Here is an 18,514-nt window from a genome sequence, read left to right as displayed (position 1 = left end):
AAATTCGAGAGGTGGCTTCTTTGTAAGGAATCAGATAGACACCTTGTTTCTGACATATAAAGGATGTTGATGGGCGAGGCGCGAGACTCAAAATCGCCTGCCCAATTGAGATGGGAACGGGAACTGGAGGGCCAACAATCCCTAGAGGAATGGCGAGATATTTATAATCGGGCGCAATGTACAACATCTAATGCATCCAGTATAAAAAAGAGCAACAAATATCGCCATGTACTGGTATTTATCTCCAGTTCGTCTTCACAGAAGGAACCGCGAACAGGGAGACAGATTTGACAGGTAGATGCTGCGTCTCCCCTGGTACACTAGGGAAAATTCTGTGGTGTGCTGGGCCTTCCCAACCCGCTGACTTACCCACTTAATTCCAAAAGGGGCAGACATATCGCACTGGTGTTGGGGGCAGCACATCAATTAATTCTGGCCTCTGGGGCACGGACAGTGTCCCGACTAGGCAGTCCTGGCTCAACCGAATTTGATATTTACTGGGGGTGGAGAGGCTCTCATTGACACTCAAGCTACAAGAGGACACTTTCCGGGAGATCTGGCAACTGTTCATTACACTTCCTTCCCACAAATTCACAGAGCTCACCTGCCCGAGATATCTAAAATTGTTGCGCCTTACTGAGCCTCCGACATAGCCCGCCTGAGGCGGATCTCTGAAGGAATATACTACAAGTCCATGGTGGTAATATTTGTTCCAACTTGCAGGAGTGGCTAGGGAGGGGGGTTCTGGGGAACGTTTTTGTTAGAAGTTGAACAAATAGATGGCAGTGGCTGAATGTTGACGCTACACCAGCAGATGATTAGCTCTCTTCATATGCTCATTGTTGCAACAATAAAACAAATGTAAACATAAAGTTGATCTTGAGAAAGGCCAGGGTCAGTGCCAAAAAGGCACCATGGAATCAACATGTAGCATATTCAGGTGCAGTTGAAGGAATGGGTAGGTACTATCTCAGTGAGCTCTCTGGCCGTAATTAATTAGATCCCAGTCAAAAACAAGGGGAGGGCTTGAGGCATCCCTCATTTTGTTAATAGTACGATTATCTCAACGCAGCTCTGCCCTCTGTCATAAGATGTGGCAGAAGACTGTCCAACCACTCTTCTTTATTTGTTCTTTTGCACTTTCAAGATTGTAAAATTGTATGTCTGATGACAAGGGGTTTTCTGGAAACCTCAAATACTGCAGTCATTTCAAGATAAACAGTAGGCAAATGCAGTACTCCTACAATGCTTACAATTAGACTACTCTAATTGCTTTCTCCCCTCAGAGAACATTTGAGGTATCAAGTACACAAGAGAGACATTGTATAATCAAAAACAAAGGAATAGGAATGTATATGATTATTTCATCTGAGGTGTCTTACATGGGAACAAACAATACCCTAAATATGACTGAAGGAAAAAGACAAGGAAAATATGACTGGCTAGAAGTCAAATAGGAGTAGAAATAGAAAAGTTACCTGGGTAGCTTTCTCATCAAAAACCATGTCGAAGACAAATGTTTTCTCTCTGGTACGGTTTGCTCTCAGGATATCATCAGGATCTTCAGTTGGATCCAGAAGTACCACCGTCTTTTAAAAGAAAGACATTCAAGCAAAGAAACATAGTCAATTATTCACATGTGAGGGACGAGTTGTTGTGCTTGTATCACTGTGGTATCCAATCATTTGTGGGCAACTGGATCACTTTAGCATTACAATTGTAATACAAAACATATGGAAGCAGCAATTTACATGAACTACTAGATTTTCATTCTGCTTTTATAAATCCAAACTTAAAGAAAAGCATCACGTGGAATCATATGCCTATTCAAAAATACTGGTCAGGTGAGGCAAGCCACAGACTTATCTGGAACTCAAACATTCCACTGGACTGAGTTGAAATGAAATGAAAAAGTAACTTATATTGCGCAACTAAAACCCAAAGGCATCAAGGTTCCTATCAAAAAAGTTCCAAAGAGGCAAAACAAAACTACAGGTAGGCTTTAGCAAATAGCCGAGTCTTCAGGGCCTTTCTGAAGGACTGCATAGTGGGGAGGGACTTAATTTCCACAGGTAGAGCGTTCCACATTTTCAGGGCTAGGCTAGAGAAAGCTCTGCCACCCCATTGGCTCTGCGGACGCGGGGTACAGATCGCAGAGACTTATTAGTGGAACGCAGATTTCTGGAGGGGGTGTAAGGAACCAAAAGGTCTCTTATCCCACCTGACCTATTTCTTGCTAAGACCCCATAGGTCAGACACATTATTTTAAAGGAAATCCTGTCCTCAATCGGGAGCCAGTGTAAAGATTTCCTTGCAGAGGTGGCTGACGCACGTTTGGGTAGGTCTAACACAAACTTGGCCGCCGCATTCTGGACCATTTGTAAGCGCTGAAGCAGTAATCAAGTCGGGAGCCTATGAGTGCGACCACGACTTGCTTTCTCGCCTGCTGCGATAGATAGTGCTTAATCTTCCTCAAGATGTAGATTAAGCCCCAGCAGGTAGAGACTGTTCTATTCACCTGCTGACGCATACTGAGGGTAGAGTCGATCAGGACTCCCAGATTTTTGACTAAGGCAGCAGGTACCGGGCATGCTCCCAATGATGCGGGCCACCAATTTGCCGACCAAATGTCCTCCTTTCCTCCAAACACCAGGATCTCAGTCTTCTCACCATTTAATTTCAATGAATTGCAAATCATCCATTGAGCGACTGCCTCCATACAGAGTCTAAAATTGGAGGCAGCCGAGCTGACAGGCTGGGAGAGAGAGACCAAGATCTGGGTGTCATCAGCATAGGAGACTACCTCCATCCCAAAAGATCTAATAAGTCTGTCAAGTGGGGTCACATAGATGTTAAAAAGGATTGGACTTAGTGCCGACCCCTGCGGGACCCCACATTGCACAGGCAGGGATGGAGATAGAAACTCCCCCAGCTTTACTCCCTGTTCCCTCTGGTCAAGAAAGGAGGTCAGCAAACTAAGTGCGGACCCCTCTACCCCAATCTCCCTCAGACGAGATGTTAACACCAAGGGAGAGAGGGTGTCAAACGCAGCTGTAAGATCTTACAGGATGAGGAGGGTGGTCTGGCCCCTATCAACTCGGGTGCGGATGTTGTCCAACACTATGGTAAGGGCCGACTCGGTGCTGTGCCCCCTCCTAAATCCGTGCTGCGAATGATCCAAATGACCAGAGTTTTCCAGAAAGACTGCAAGATGCTGGTTGAGATGGGTTTCCAGCATCTTAGCAGGAGCGGGGAGCAGCGAAATAGGACGAAAGATTTTAAGAACCCCTGGGTCCAATGTTGGCTTCTTAAACAATGGCTTTACCACTGCCCTCTTCCATTGCGAGGGGAAAGTACCATCCCTCATTGCCCTATTCATGATATCCAGGAGGGGAGGCAAAAAGGTCTCCTTGTACTGTTTAAGGAGCTTAAGAGGGCAGGGATCCAAAGGGGTGCCCGACCTGGTTTTGTTTAGGAGGTTCTCTAATTCCTGAAGTGAAAGGGGTGGAAAAAAAGCTAAGCACCCTAAAGGGATGTCCTCCGTCAGAGTTGGGGCAGAAGCAGAAGGACCAGAAGAATCACTGATTAAAGCCTTCTGTAGCTCTAGGGCCGAATAGATGTCAACAATCTTTGCCTGAAAAAAAATGGCTATGTCATTGCAAAGCTGCTGAGAGCCAATAACGGGATCAGGAATCTGAAGGGAAGTAAGGGAATCAACAATTTTAAAAAGCTCTTTCGGGGAGGAGAGTGAAGTGGTACGAGCAGTGAAATATTCCTGCTTAGCTCTTATTACCTCCATCTTATAGCCCCTCACTAGGATTCTATGAGCTTCTTTCTCCCTCAGATCCCAGCTAGCCCGCCAGAGACGCTCCTGCCTCCTAACTCCCTGCCTAAGGAGTCTTAATGGCTCCGAGAACCAGGGGGCCAACTGCTTTTTCCTAGCAGAGCAGCACATGCGGACAGGGGCAAGTTCATCCAGCGCCGTTGTGACGGCCTTTTCTAATTGAGAGACCGCCAAACACACATCTTCTTCCTGAGAGATGGTCACACTGGGAATTCTAGGGGCGAGAGTGTCATTTGAGATGTTCTTAAAATTCTGCCGAGGATCCATTTTACTCAAGCCCTTTCCATTGCTATTCGTAATGGGACAGGACACTTCCTATCGGGACAGCATAGTGATCTGTCCATGAAAGAGGGAGAGGGTCTATAACAGTCAACCTGCTGTCATTTGAGAAAACCCCATCAAGCGTATGGCCCGCTTGATGGGTAGCACCCCTCACAAGCTGGTTAAGCCCACAGGCAGATAGAGCATCCAGCAGTGAGTGAGTTTCACTAGACTCCAAGTTCTCTAAATGATAATTCAGGTCTCCCAGGACCGTTAAATGCTCACAACCAAAATAAGGTTCTAAGATATTGAGCATATTTTGTCCAAAATCAGCTCTAGACCCAGGAGGACGGTAGATCAGGACACCTGTGAAGGGACTCTCAGAGGAGCCTTTTAAGGAAAAATACAGGGCCTGAAAAGCATCCTGAGGGTCAGACAGCGGAGTAGTGTGACATAGGAGATTGTCCTTATATAAGATGCCCAGCCCTCTTCCTATACGTCCTGCTCTGTCCTGCCTGGCCAAAAAGTAGCCTTCTGGGACAGCTTCCACTAGGTCTGGACCCGAGGAGTCTTTTGCCCAGGTTTCAGTGACGAAAACCCAAGAGGGTTTTCTATCTAGGACAAAGTCCCTGAACACGACATTATGCTTAATTAATGATCGAGCATTAATAAGGAAGCCACTTTCCCTCGAGACATTACCTCCCATGTTGCTGCTCTGTCCAGACAAAGAGGGAACTGAGGGAAAGACAGACCCCATGTGGCCCTCTAGAAAGCAACCACAGCGGGGGGGTTAAGAAAATCCTCAGGAGCATTCTTATGGTGGCAAGAAAGATTAGTTGGCTTTAGCTTTAGCAGGTCATGACTAGAATACCTGACACCTATGATCTCCCCATCAGCATGTCCAGTCGGCCAGCCGTCCAGCCCGTACTCAGCGCGGATGGGCGCAGACGGGCTGGACTCTGGCGTGACTCCGGCGTCGCTCCGGCGCACACGCAGCGCACACACGCTGCGCGCCATCCTACCAGAGATATTTAGGGCTCTAGCTAGTCAACCTGACAGCTAGAGCGCTGTGTGAATGGCGTCAGCGTCCCCTGAATACCCCCAAGATGGCGCTCAAACTCGTGAGAGGCTCGATGGACAAACCGCTAAAGTCGCGGTGTAGGGCACTATTATGGTGCAAGAATGCGGAGGGTGGGAATTAAAAACAGGGGATGATTATAAAACTAAAATGAAAATGAGAAAGACAAAAACTGGTATTTTTAAAATTAGCAGAAGCGCCTACGTAGCCAAGCGCAGCGCGCAGTAATGAAGCATTTCCGAAAGAAATGTTGCCTAACTTCTGAAATGTGATTTGGAAGGATATTGTATTTACCCTGTACATTATTTATGTTTGAAGTTGCTCAACAGCCATCCCGGCAGCATGGGGCATGACTTATTAACTCGGGCTTTTGCACTGGCATAGTATACTTCCAATGGCATAGTACACTTCCTACCTGATAGGATGATATGCTAGAGTACAATTCGCACCAACATGCCTTTCTGTGCCCTACCAGTTCACAGATGTATCTAGCCACAAAGGAATGTAATAATATAAGGAGAGAGATGGATGAATAAACCTCTGCACAGGAGGTATAATGTGTCCATAAGAACAACTGTCACCAAAATAACTTTTTATTCTAATGCATATTATTTACTTTGCAGCTTCTTTCTCTTTCAGAGATTTTCCTGAGGTGACAAATGAATTTGGAGGGTTGGCATTGGATGAGAAAGCCTACCTCAAAATATCCTATGCTTTAAATATTCCATTATAAGGGCCTTATTTAGTGCTAAACAGACAGGATATTCCATGAAACAGTGATGGGTATCCGTCCATCGTATTACAAGTGCCATAAAATATAATGCATTTCTAATACGGGGGACGGGACATCAGCCATGTTTGTGTTGGAGGATCCGACCCACCAATCTCTAAATAAGCCCCCCTTGTTCACTGCTCTAGCATAAAAATGTAGGCAATGGTGTGTGTGCAGAAGACCAAGGGCCTGATTACAATGTCGGTCAGAAAGTCTCCGACCGCTGGTATGTTTAAACTCTGAACGCCGTATTACAATGAGGGCGGTTGGGGTTTAAACCAGCCAGGAAATTCCTGAGCTCGTCGGCCAGTCAGAATGGCCTCATAAACGGCGTTTCCGCCTTCGTGATCATGATATTGGTTTCAGACAGCCTTTCCATGTCGCACTTTCAGACATAGAAAGGCTGTCATAAAGCAAATTTGGGGGGCCTTAGCAGGGTCCCCTTCACCCTGGCCCTCTGCTTATGGCCCTGGGAACATGTGCTGCAGGCGGGGTTTCTCCTGTTGCACAAGCTCCCATATAGAAATGGAAGTTTTGCAGTCGCATCATCATAAGGTATCCGGAACCGCCGACCTATGGTCGGTACAAAAGGGGGGTGGTGATGGACGGAGCATCTGAATCAAACAAACACTCACACCCAGTCAAAAGATCTGGGTTTAATACATCACCGTTCTTTAGCCCACTCTGCCACCCCAGTTCAGACATGGCTATATGCAAATCAGTCTGACCCTGTGCCTCATGGGAACAGTCCAGCCCGAACTGCCAAGCCATGTCTTCCCTGGACCGGAAACAAGCTTCTGAGGACCGGTTTCTGGCATTCCAGCCGTCTTCAGCTCGACTTGCTTGAATCCAGTGGCAAAGTGAGCAAGGGACTCACGTCCGAGCATACCCTGCCACTCTTATGGCGGCCAAAAGCGGTACAAAAGGGGGTGGTGATGGACAGAGCATCTGAATCAAACAAACACTCACACCCAGTCAAAAGATCTGGGTTTAATCCATCACCGTTCTTTAGCCCACTCTGCCACCCCAGTTCAGACATGGCTATATGCAAATCAGTCTGACCCTGTGCCTCATGGGAACAGTCCAGCCCGAACTGCCAAGCCATGTCTGCCCTGGACCGGAAACAAGCTTCCGAGGACCGGTTTCTGGCATTCCAGCCGTCTTCAGCTCGACTTGCTTGAATCCAGTGGCAAAGTGAGCAAGGGACTCACGTCTGAGCATACCCTGCCACTCTTATGGCGGCCAAAAGCGGTACAAAAGGGGGTGGTGATGGACGGAGCATCTGAATCAAACAAACACTCACACCCAGTCAAAAGATCTAGGTTTAATCCATCACCGTATGGTCGAGCAGTTCACACAAGAAACGGTGTTGACATGAAAATCAGGCCCCAAGTGTTTGTCTTCCAGAACGTTTATAAAGGCATTCACCTCAGAATGCTGTAATAGCTGTTCCACTTTTTCATAAAATTAATAATTATCTTTTCAAATGGAGTTTTAATGGATGCTCCATGTCCCCATTGGAAACGATTTACTGTTTAGTTTAGCAATCAGAAAAACAAACACATTTATATGAAACTCCTCTACTAAAGAACACTTTGGGACAAAATAAAAGCAGAAAATATTTCTAATTCCTATCACTGTAAAATAGTGAAAACTTCCTCTGCCACTTTGAGACCTTTGGTCTCCTGCACAATCTTATGATATACATCATGGAGCCAATTAGACAGGTCATAGTTTTCCACCCAGTGAGCAAGATAAAGAACAATTTCTGCCTTTTCTAAATACTATATTTCGCTCCAAACCAGTCGCTACCCATGCAGGTAAGAGCAATAGGGCAGTGAGTCCAGGTAGATGGAGGATTTCGGCAAACAACAACGGGAGAAAATTAACTATTTATGTAATTTTCCCTTGTGGTCGTCTTTCAAATTCCCACCAACCCGACCCCACCACCCTTACTTGCACAGGCCACGGCTGCTGAAACATGACTTTCAATGTGTTCAGTGCAAATGGGATATGGCATAGTAATTTGGGCTAAACTGTCCCTTTTGTGGTAGGCCCAATGCTGATTGCATATAGATCTCCTTTTTTAGGTCTCGGCCTACGGAGCGCACATGCGCTGCACAGGAAAGTGACCTTATGTCATGGGCACAGCTTTCCCCGCAAAAACGTGCACGCGTTGCATTGACATCAATGGCAACGCGTGGACGTGAGGCGATCTACTTGCGGGAGCGCGCGCCGCCAAATGCTCCCGCAAGTGCAGGCCCCCCTCCTCCCCCTGCTGCCGAGCCTCCTCCTGCTGCCGCACAAGCTCGTTTTCCAATCTTGCGGTCATTTCCCTTCATTGACGTGATTCATGTTCATTCAACTTTCTTCCTTAAAGTAAGTCTGTTATTTCAATCTGTTCTGAGGGATGTTTAAAATACATTTTAAGTAGGCTGTGGGAATTAGTTTATAAACTACATTATTTCTGATTTAGTATTATTTAAAACTATTATTTCAGACTGGAGATGAAAAAAAGTTACTTACCTGTAACTACAGTTATCCAGTATTGGTATCTTTCATAGATTCACATGCCTGCATCATTCCCCGTCACCGAGGCGGGAGTCCCACAGTAAATACAAAAGTAGTGCCAATCAGCTGCTAGCACCCTCTAGAACCTTCCCAGCAGAGGTAGTTCTCCTCAGATTTTCCTAGCACAAGTGAGAAGTAAGTATCCCAGATATAGAGTACTGACTAGCCGGGGAGGAGGGTGGGTGCATGTGAATCTATGAAAGATACCAATACTGGATAACTGTAGTTACAGGTAAGTAACTTGTTTTCTTATCTGGTATAGATACACATGCCTTAATCAGAGTAGCAAGCAGTATAACTATATACTGTCATTTGAGGATGGTGGAAGACATTGGTTCATAAACTCCCAAATAGAATCCTCAGTGTTTGAAAAGCATCTTTCTCTTTTTTGTGTTTTTCAAATGGAGTTGTCTTAAAGAACGCAAAGCTATATCCAAGTATATATATATATATATATATATATATATATATATATATATATATATATATATATACACAAATATTTAAAATCTTGCAGACATACAAATCTGTACATTTGCATGAATATTAAAGAATGGAATAATCCATAAAGGGGCAAAAGCACTCAAGTCTGATCTTAATGAAAGAGATGACGTAGAACAGCCTGTCGAACCGCTGCATCGTCTTGATGCGAAGATTGAAGACAGTAATGCTTAGTGAATGTGTGGACATTTTTCAATGTAACAGCATGACATTTATTTTCCGGAGTTACTCCATCAAACAAAGCTGTCGACGTTGGTACTGTTCTTGTTGAATGAGCTATGACTTTCCTCTGCAAAGGTTTGTTAGCCTTGTCATGGCAGAAATGAATAGCAGATACCAGCCATCTGGCTAATGTTGCCTTTGTTACAGCATTTCCAAGAGTTGCTTGACCATAAGCCACAATCAGCTGGTTGGATCGTCTAGTATCCTGAGTTTTCTGTAGGTAGAATTTTAAAACGCTTTAACATCCAGCGAGTGTAATGCTCTTTCAGCTGGAGTGGATAGATCCAGAAAGAATGTTTTTATTCTTACCGGTTCGTTCAAGTAAAATGGTGTTGGTACCCCGTTTTACCTGCGCTGTGGCCAGGTGAGGTGGGGCTACATTCTCCTACCTTATAGGTGAGTGACAATGTACTAAAGTCGAGACATCATCACGGTATATCACTTTAGATAAATATGTCTGTCATTGATCTGATTAATGAATCTTGAAGGAATAATGTGACATATATACACTACTAATGATGTGTATGTTCTTTTTGTATGTTTCTGTCTGTTTGTTCTCTTTTGACAATTTGGTACACATTGGCCCTCGAAATCAGGAGAATCTCAGGTGATATAATAACATTTTTTCACTTGTTTCACAATAATTTAGCAGTAGCACTCATGGTCCTGATTAGCAGTAGGAGACCTGTGGGCCCCGTTTAACTGCAGAAACATGTCGGCCTAATACCTATCTTAGTAGTTATTTGTTTACACTACTACTTGTACTGTTTTTTAAAACTTGGGAGTAAGGAGGTGCCCATTAAAAACATTTTTACCCCCTCATTACCCAATTTTACTCAAATTTCACTTCAATCACTTATGATTTTCACTATTCAGCACTGCTAGTCAGTTGCCACTTGATACCTAGAAAGATCATACTGACACTGGGACATACAGGTGAGATTAAGCTGAGCCTGGCCAAATCTTCAGAGAGTACGACTAACTACCTTCATGGAGAAGGCTCCCAGATGATGTAGGGCGGTACAGGTTGGTAATCTGATGGGAATTTTCTACGCACAGAGAAAGTACCCTAGGCATGATTTCGCTGTTCAACATAACAGTTGAGGTCACGTATTGACAGACACATACAATACAATTCTCTTCTTGACCAATTGCTACATTGTGTTGGTAGTTGTATATGTATAGGGGCAGTAGCAATGATTGGTCGATAAACATCCCCTAGGACCCTCCTTTCATGTAGTTACACCCTAGGAATGAACCTGGGATTTGCTCAAAGGGTTACGTAGTCCCGGGCAAAATGTAAAAAGGGTTCCTTTATAGTGAAAGTTTGGATTTCACGAACCCTTTTTTTTTTTTGAGGTAAGAGCCAGTAAATGGGCAACCTTCCAAGTGAGGAATTTGAGATCAGCTTTATGGATCGGCTCAAATGGACGCTTCATTAACTGCGCTGGCACGGTGTTTAGTTCCCACTCTGGAGGGGTGCTCGCACAGGAGGGAATTCTCGGAAAAGTCCTTTCATAAATTGTTTGACAAGTGAAGAAGAGCAGAGAAAAGGACATTTTGAGCATTTCCTGAATCTGGAAAGGCTTGTCTTGAGACAATAGTAGAAGTTCCTGGAACCAATATTGTCTTGGCCAACAGGGTGCAATCAGAATAAGATGGCAACCTTCCGGCATCATCTTGCGGAGCGCCTTCGGAACCAATGGTATTGGGGGAAAAGCGTACGCACAAATCCCTGACCATCGCATCCCTCTTGATCCCTGTTGAGGGAACCTGCTGGCATAATATCAGCATTCCTTGTTCTCTTTCATTGCGAATAGATCCAGTGCTAGTTTGACCCAAGCTTGGAACACTTGATTAGCATGTTCCTTTTCCAGCTTCCACTCATGACAGTCCAACTGAGAAGTGCTCAGCGTGTCCGCCAGGCTATTGTGGAGCCCCAGACGTGATCTGCTCTCAGGGCATCTTGTGGAATGTGACCCCTTCCCACAATTCCTGATCCTCTTGCGAGAGCGTAGCTGATTTAGTTCCTCCTTGTTTGTTGATATAATACATGCTGATGGTATTGTCGGTCCGGACTAGCACAGAGGAACCCGCAATCCTCAGGAGGAATGATTGGAGAGACAGAAAAACGGCGCAGAGCTCCAGCCTGTTGATCTGCTGCTGTTTTTGTCTTTGAGACTATCTTCCTTGAATCTGCAAGTCCTGCAGATGACACCCCCATCCTTCCATGGAGGCATCAGTCGTTAAAACGAAATCTGGAATGTTTTGTAGGAATGTGAGACCACTAATGCAGAGAATTTATCATGTAGGGCATGCCCTTGATGGTATCGTCGAACAAACCCATGGCTTGTTTCCATTGATCTTGAGGTTTCTCCTGAATAGGTCTCATTTTGAGCTGTGCCAAGGGTATGAGATGTATCGCTGAAGAGCACATCCTCAGGAACAAAGCAAACGTTCGGACTGAGACTGACCTTTTTGAAATTAACCTTGCAAATGTTTGAAGACGTAGCTGGCGGGCGTGTGATCAGAATGCGTTGCACTGGACTGTGTCCAACCTTGCTCTGAGAAAAAATATGACTTGGAGAGGACGTAATTGTGATTTGCTGTCGTTGAGAATCAGCCCCAGAGAAGAGAAGAGATGGGTACATTCTGCTGTGGCAATCTTGGTTTCATGTTCTGAAGGACTTTGAGCAGCCAATCGTCTAGATAAGGGAATACTTGTATTGCTCAAGATCTCAATGCTGCTGCCACTGGTGCCAAGTACTTGGTGAAGGTTCTTGGTGCCGATTTCAGCCCAAACGGGAGCACTTTGACTTATAATGGGTGCCAGCCACTTGAAAGCGAAGATATTTGCGCTTTTTGTGGTGGATAGGTATGTAGAAATATGCATCTTCCATATCCAGAGAAGCCATAAAATCTCCTTTGTTTAAACAAGTCAAAATCTTGTGAAGACGAGGGGGAGGGGGACCCCTGGGCGGAGTAATAGATGACTGTTTGATGAATTCCGGGGTGTGGCCGTTGGTCACTAGGTCTAGAACCCAATGGTCTTATGTAATTTCCTGCCACTTGTGAACAAAAGCTGAATTCTTCGGGCCCACGAGTAAGGAGGGTAAAATGGTTGGCGCCCTGTGGAGATCACTGCTTCCGATTAGTGTCTCGACCTTGATACTGTGATCCCTTTCGACCACCCTGACGGGAGATACTAGTCGTAGACTATTGACGGTATGATGTCTGGATGAAAGGCTGTACTGAGATTGATACTGCTTATTCTGTTGGTTTTGGTATCCTCTTGATAAAAAACCATGTCCTCTCGCTCCTCTAAAAGATCCGAGCCCGTATTGAAGAGTGACTAATGATCGTGCAGTATCTGTGTCAGTTTTTATAGCTCAGCGGGCTTCATCAATATGTTTACCAAACCAAAAACTCTCCATCATAGGCTATGTCTAGAATCTTTGTTTGCCTCTCAGGTCTGAAAGTAGTGGCTTTAAGCCATCCCTGGCGTCTAAGCACTGCAGCCCCTGCTAACTGGCGGAAGTTGGTGTTCGCGATATGCAAAGCGTAATTTATAGTTTCCGATGCGGCACGTTCTCCTTCCAACAGAATCTTTCTTGCTTCCTGCATTCGGTCCTCAGGAATGAGGTCAATGAGACTCGCCATGTCTGACCACATTTGACGGTCATAACAGCCGATTATGCAGCTCTAATAGAGGCAGCTGCCAATGTAGAGAATTCTTTGCCTATAAGGTCAAGACGACATCCTACTCTATCTTTATGGATAGGCTTGGCCGAGATTGAATGCTAAGAAAAGCTTTGTGATGTCCGTGGGGCAACTAAAAACAAGACAAGAACATTTCAGGCGGGGGGGAGCGAAGTTGAAACCACCCAGTCATTTACTTTTTTGACAGGACAGGTTCCTGGGTACCAGCGGTTAAGGCTAGGAATTTACTATATATGAAGTCTATAGCGGCCCTTTTTAATTTTTTGAAAAAAATCGAGAAAAGGCCTTTGGAAATCATAATAAAGATTTATCGCGCAAAATGAGTGAGCTTAGCTCTTTACGGGGCGGGAATCTGGGGATTCCAAGATTGCACCCTAATCCAGCGTACGGAAAATGCTTTCTTGAGGTCCCTCTTAAGCGTTCCAAACAGTGCATCAGTTTTTAACTGTCATTCTGAGTTGGTAGTCACACATATTTCTGACCTGATTAGGGCCCAGCCAGTTCTTTTATGGCACACAATTTGGACTACAGAGAGTGCCGCCCTTAACAGGGATATAATGAGGGATGCCATGAAATTAGATAATACTCGTAAAATTCTATGGCTGAAATATGTTGAGAATTTTAAGCAGGACATTGGCCATTCTGGATATTTTTCCCTGCCTGATTGCTTGAACACCCTTAAACGTAAAGAGTTCAAAGGAATAATTATGACTCATTTAGAAGATAATAGGTTAGCTGCTGTCTTGAATAAACCTATGTGATCTACCACCAATTGATTATAACCACGTGTAGCATTCAACCATACTTGCAACATGTCCCGAGCAGATATGAAAGATATCTCTTGACCAGATTTAGATTTGGGACTTTCCATCACTTAATTTCGTACCCAAACATCAACGACTGATCAAGAGAGCTATGTCAATGCCCGTGTGACAATGTATCACAACAAAGTATGATTCATGTGATTTTATTCTGTAAGTTTTATTTCACTGAACGGCAAAGATGGTTAAAACCACTACTAAAACAGGGAGGTTGGAGGAAATGCCGTCCTGCTTTTATTTATTTGCAGATGTTGGATAGTTTTTATTGTATTGTCTCCATGGTGGGATTCCTAAAGAATGTAACAAGGATCAGGAAAGCAAACAATCAGTGAATTCCGGGAAGAGTCTAACAGATAATCTCTCTAAAGGAAGAATCAAATGTTTATAAATATAGCATGATTTTATTGTATAAACAAGTGGATCGTTGTATATAGATATATTTGTATTGTAATATTAGATGATGAACTTGTTCTTTTTCTGTATTTTTGCTTTTATGATTGTATTACTTGAAATCGAATAAAGCTCATTTTGATTGATTGACTTGGAAAGGCACTTGAACAGAGTAAACACCATAATTCTTGGCTTTGCATCTAAAGGGTATAAATTAAATTTTAAGAAATCATGCATTGCCCACCTCAACGTCCTTTTTCTAGGATATGAACTTTCAAGTGAAGGCAAAAGCCTGACAGCTAACTTTTTAGAAAAATGTGCACTGCTCCAACCTCCAAAAACGCTGAAAAACTTAGTTAATTATAGGTTTCCTGAATTTCGGAAGAACTTACATTCTAAATTACGCAGAAAGGGTTAAACCTCTCTACGAACTAATCAAACTTGATTTCAAATCAACTAATTGGACTCAAAAACACACAGAAATTTTGCGTTCAGTACAAACAGCATGTTGGCAACAACACATTTACAAACTTGCGTAAATGTTCACAACCTGGTAATCCGAATCATTCCAGGAAGATGCGGATTCACGTACTTAACCTTTAATGAAGGTGAAAAGGTACCAATAGATCATAAATTACACTTGTACACACAAGCTGAAATTAAATTCACTTCTACAGAAAAAATTCTGACAGCGGTTCAAACTGCAGTAGCAAAAGAGAGCCCTCACACATAGAAAACGCATAATGGTTGTTACTCCAGTACCTGCCTTAGAGGCAGTGACAAAAGCGAGCATTCCAAATGCAAAGGATTTACATCCCAGATGGATACAATGGGTTTAGTCTCTTGCTGCAACAAACTTTGAATACGTTTTTGACCCATACTTGAAAACTCAAGAATTTCTACAATACGAACAAGAATGTACTCTGCCCACTGAGATTCTGCCTCTAGAACAGTACGAATGTATAATTTATACAGACGGATTGGGGGTAACAGGCTTATAGTGCTGCATGCGCGATTGTTAAAGGTTGCTGGCGTGATGGTAAATTCGGACCTTTGGTCACAAAAAAACAATCTCTGAGACTGTACAGCTCAGCTAGCTGAACTACAGGCATTCAAGATGGCGCTTGAAAATACCGATCGCAAATTCCCCACACTCATAGTGTGCGATTCTTATTACTGTGTCCAAGGTCCAATCTTACAATGAATACTTGCAGAATTGGGTTCAAAACGGTTTCAAAGATGCAAAAGGTGGCACTATCAAGCATAAGTTGCTTTGGGAACAAGTAGTTCAATTACAGAAAGAACTACAAAAGACTCACGTGATCCATACACTAAGTCCATCCACATCCATACACTAAGTCATCAGCATGATGGCATTCACGTTGCAAGGAATTCATTGGCTGATGAAGCCGCAAAGGCAGCTGTGCAAACGGCTTCCGTAGCTACAATCACTCGTTCAAAAACGAAAATAGACTGCTTAAAGTAGAAATATTCTTAGAGAACTAGAATTCTTTGAATACTTCCAAGAGACTATATTTGACCTTGTCCACAAACAAAACAGTTTATATTCTGCTATGGAATGGTCTTGACTTTTTTTTCTGTATTTAAGAGCCATTTCATACATGTAAATTCATGATTCATTCGGATAGCATTTCCAATGTCATACTATATGCTTTGAATGAAAATATTGCTTTTAGAATGCGTACCGCACAAAATTATCATTTCAGTGTGCAACCATTGGATTGTAAACACATGTTTTAGATATGTTTTAGATGCTTCGAATTTAGGAATGTCGAACATAATAAAGTGGAGTGGGTGTTGTATAGCGTTTTAGGACCCTAGTGTAATTTTCCCGATTCATGCCCTTATATAGGTGCTAGTATTACAAAACAAAATGCCAGTACTGCCCAATAAATCAAATAACTTATTTCTTTCCGTGCATATGAACAAATCACTATGCAAGAGATAATCTCATCATGGAATCAATCACTTCGAATTTGCATTTTATTTACATTTTTCTTCTTTCATGTATTTTTTCAAATATTTTATATTTCAACAAGACTTTTTTGTGAAGCACATTACAAAAAACATTACAACAAAACAAACATGAAAATACTTGCCTTTACAAATCATTCAAACTGGAAGACATTTCAATCATGCTCAAAACACATTCATACAACTAGCAGTCTAAAAGAACATACACTTTTTTTACAATTTATATACAATTCATGAGTGGAAAACCATAGAATCTTATTTGTAAATATAAGTCTCTAAAGTCAAAGATTTGTTCAGTTTTCTTATGGTTTCAACGTGAAAAACGTGATCTGAGAAGGTCTACGCGTTTCGAACTCCTTGGTTCTGGAGTTCTCGTCAGGACCATAGACTCTCTAAGTGTAAATAAGATGTGCCTCATAAGTTCTTCACCGTCGGTGGAGCGGGACCACTGGTAGATGTGTATCTTTATCCTTAATTCAAATTGATTGATTGCAGACCCTTGTTGAAATATAAAATATTTGAAAAAATACATGAAAGAAGAAAAATGTAAATAAAATGCAAATTCGAAGTGATTGATTCCATGATGAGATTCTCTCTTGCATAGTGCTTTGTTCATATGCACGGAAAGAAATAAGTTCTTTGATTTATTGGGCAGTACTGGCATTTTGTTTTGTAATACTGAGGCAGGGTTTGGCCTTACTGCTTGGGAACCCATACCCAGTGGTGATCAGTTCTTATATAGGTACTAGCAGCCCGTCCCGGCGTTGTCCGGGTATAAAATAGAACGTGTGCAATGGTTTGAATAGGTAAGAATAGTTTATTTCACAACCTGCGTGTCCCGAATTTAAAAGCGGCACCGCGATGCTGTGCGTGACCCAAATTCCTACCTCTGCATCCTTCAAAACCTGCGTGTCCCGAATTCAAAAGTGGCACCGCGATGCTGTGCGTGACCCAAATTCCTACCTCTGCATCCTTCAAAACCTGCGTGTCCCGAATTCAAAAGCGGCACCGCAATGCTGTGCGTGACCCAAATTCCTACCTCTGCATCCTCCAAAACCTGTGTGTCCCGAATTCAAAAGCGGCACTGCGATGCTGTGCGTGTCCCACATTTCTGCCTCTGCATCTGAAGATGAAGGTCGCCAACGTTCAGCGTGTGTGGCTGCTGTCAAGTCCCTTGGATTACGGCGCCAACACCTCGTGAACGGATGACGGCGCCAACACCGCGTGAACGTCATACGTGATAGGACACTATTATCACGCCATAAAAGCACACGCCCACCACAATGCTGAACGCACAAGGTGCAGGCGGCGTACTCTAGAACGCTATTCTTGCACACACTCACCACAATGCTGAACGCACACCCCCACCTCAGAGCTGGTGCTACTTTCAACTGACTCCTTTGTCCCACAACGTGCTTTGTCCCTTCCAAACTACATTTTGCGCTGGAGTATAGCCTATGTCCATCTGCTTTGCCTCCGGAGCTTACCCGCCTCAAAGGTTTGGTCTCTCTCTTTATTATATTAGTATGGATAATTCACACAGCCCTTACATAGGCATAGAAATCATAACCATATTTAGACATAGCCCATGCAGTCCAAATACAGGCATGAATAATTCCACTAGTTCCGAAAAGCCACAACGATTTCTTGGAAAACTCTGCTCCAGCAGTCAGGGACATCCCCTTGCTTGAAAATTGATTTGTCCTAGAAATCATGGAGATTTCAAAGAACTACCATTCCCTTGGGATTCTTTGATGACGTTATTTTGTCCAACTTTACGTCAAACCAGGCACCTTCAAGGTATAAATATGCTCACACTTGCCCTAGCAAGCACGCGGTGGTTTGGAGCAGCTCGACTACCTACTTGCCCGACACAGTTCGCTACAGCAAGTGCCGAAGGAAGCCGACCCTCCAGCTGATGCACTGACAGAGAAGTTGTCCTTTCTCTTGCTGAGAATCCAGCTCCAGTGTTTCCAAGCTCCCCTTGCGGGGTGTTGGGAGGGAAATCGAGCCCGAGACAGAGAGATACCAGACCTCCTTCATTCTAAACCAAGGCACAGAGCTGATTAGACCCTAAGAGAAATCTTGGATAGATTCTTGGCAAAGAAACTAAACCTATGCTACACCATACTTACTTCTTCCCTCGTACTAGACTTAGGTTAGGTACATTGGGGTAGGCGTATTTTAGAAGCACCAGTTGAGTACTTTTAGGGCCAGATGTAGGTAATTCCGATTTACCGACTCTTAAATACCGACTCATACCGAATCGGTATTTAAGAGTCGGTAAATTGGAAGGAGGCAGATGTAGGAAAAAAATTACAGATTCTGTAAGAGTCGGT

At 43.6% G+C, this 18,514-nt stretch overlaps 1 protein-coding gene across 2 annotated transcripts in view; it reads right to left on the bottom strand.

The window, feature by feature from the left end:
- LOC147684768 (kinesin-like protein KIF19) overlaps positions 1-18,514 on the bottom strand; it is a 1,367,439-nt gene that overhangs the window by 1,199,167 nt on the left and 149,758 nt on the right. For both annotated transcript variants that reach the window (XM_086940625.1, XM_086940626.1), the window contains exon 4: positions 1,479-1,589. In XM_086940625.1, the coding sequence (XP_086796751.1) occupies positions 1,479-1,589 (111 nt within the window). The remainder of the gene's footprint in view (positions 1-1,478; positions 1,590-18,514) is intronic.

Source organism: Lissotriton vulgaris, chromosome 10 (assembly GCF_964263255.1).
Source record: "Lissotriton vulgaris chromosome 10, aLisVul1.2, whole genome shotgun sequence".
Classification (NCBI taxonomy): domain Eukaryota; kingdom Metazoa; phylum Chordata; class Amphibia; order Caudata; family Salamandridae; genus Lissotriton; species Lissotriton vulgaris.
This window is presented reverse-complemented; position numbering and strand designations above follow the sequence as displayed.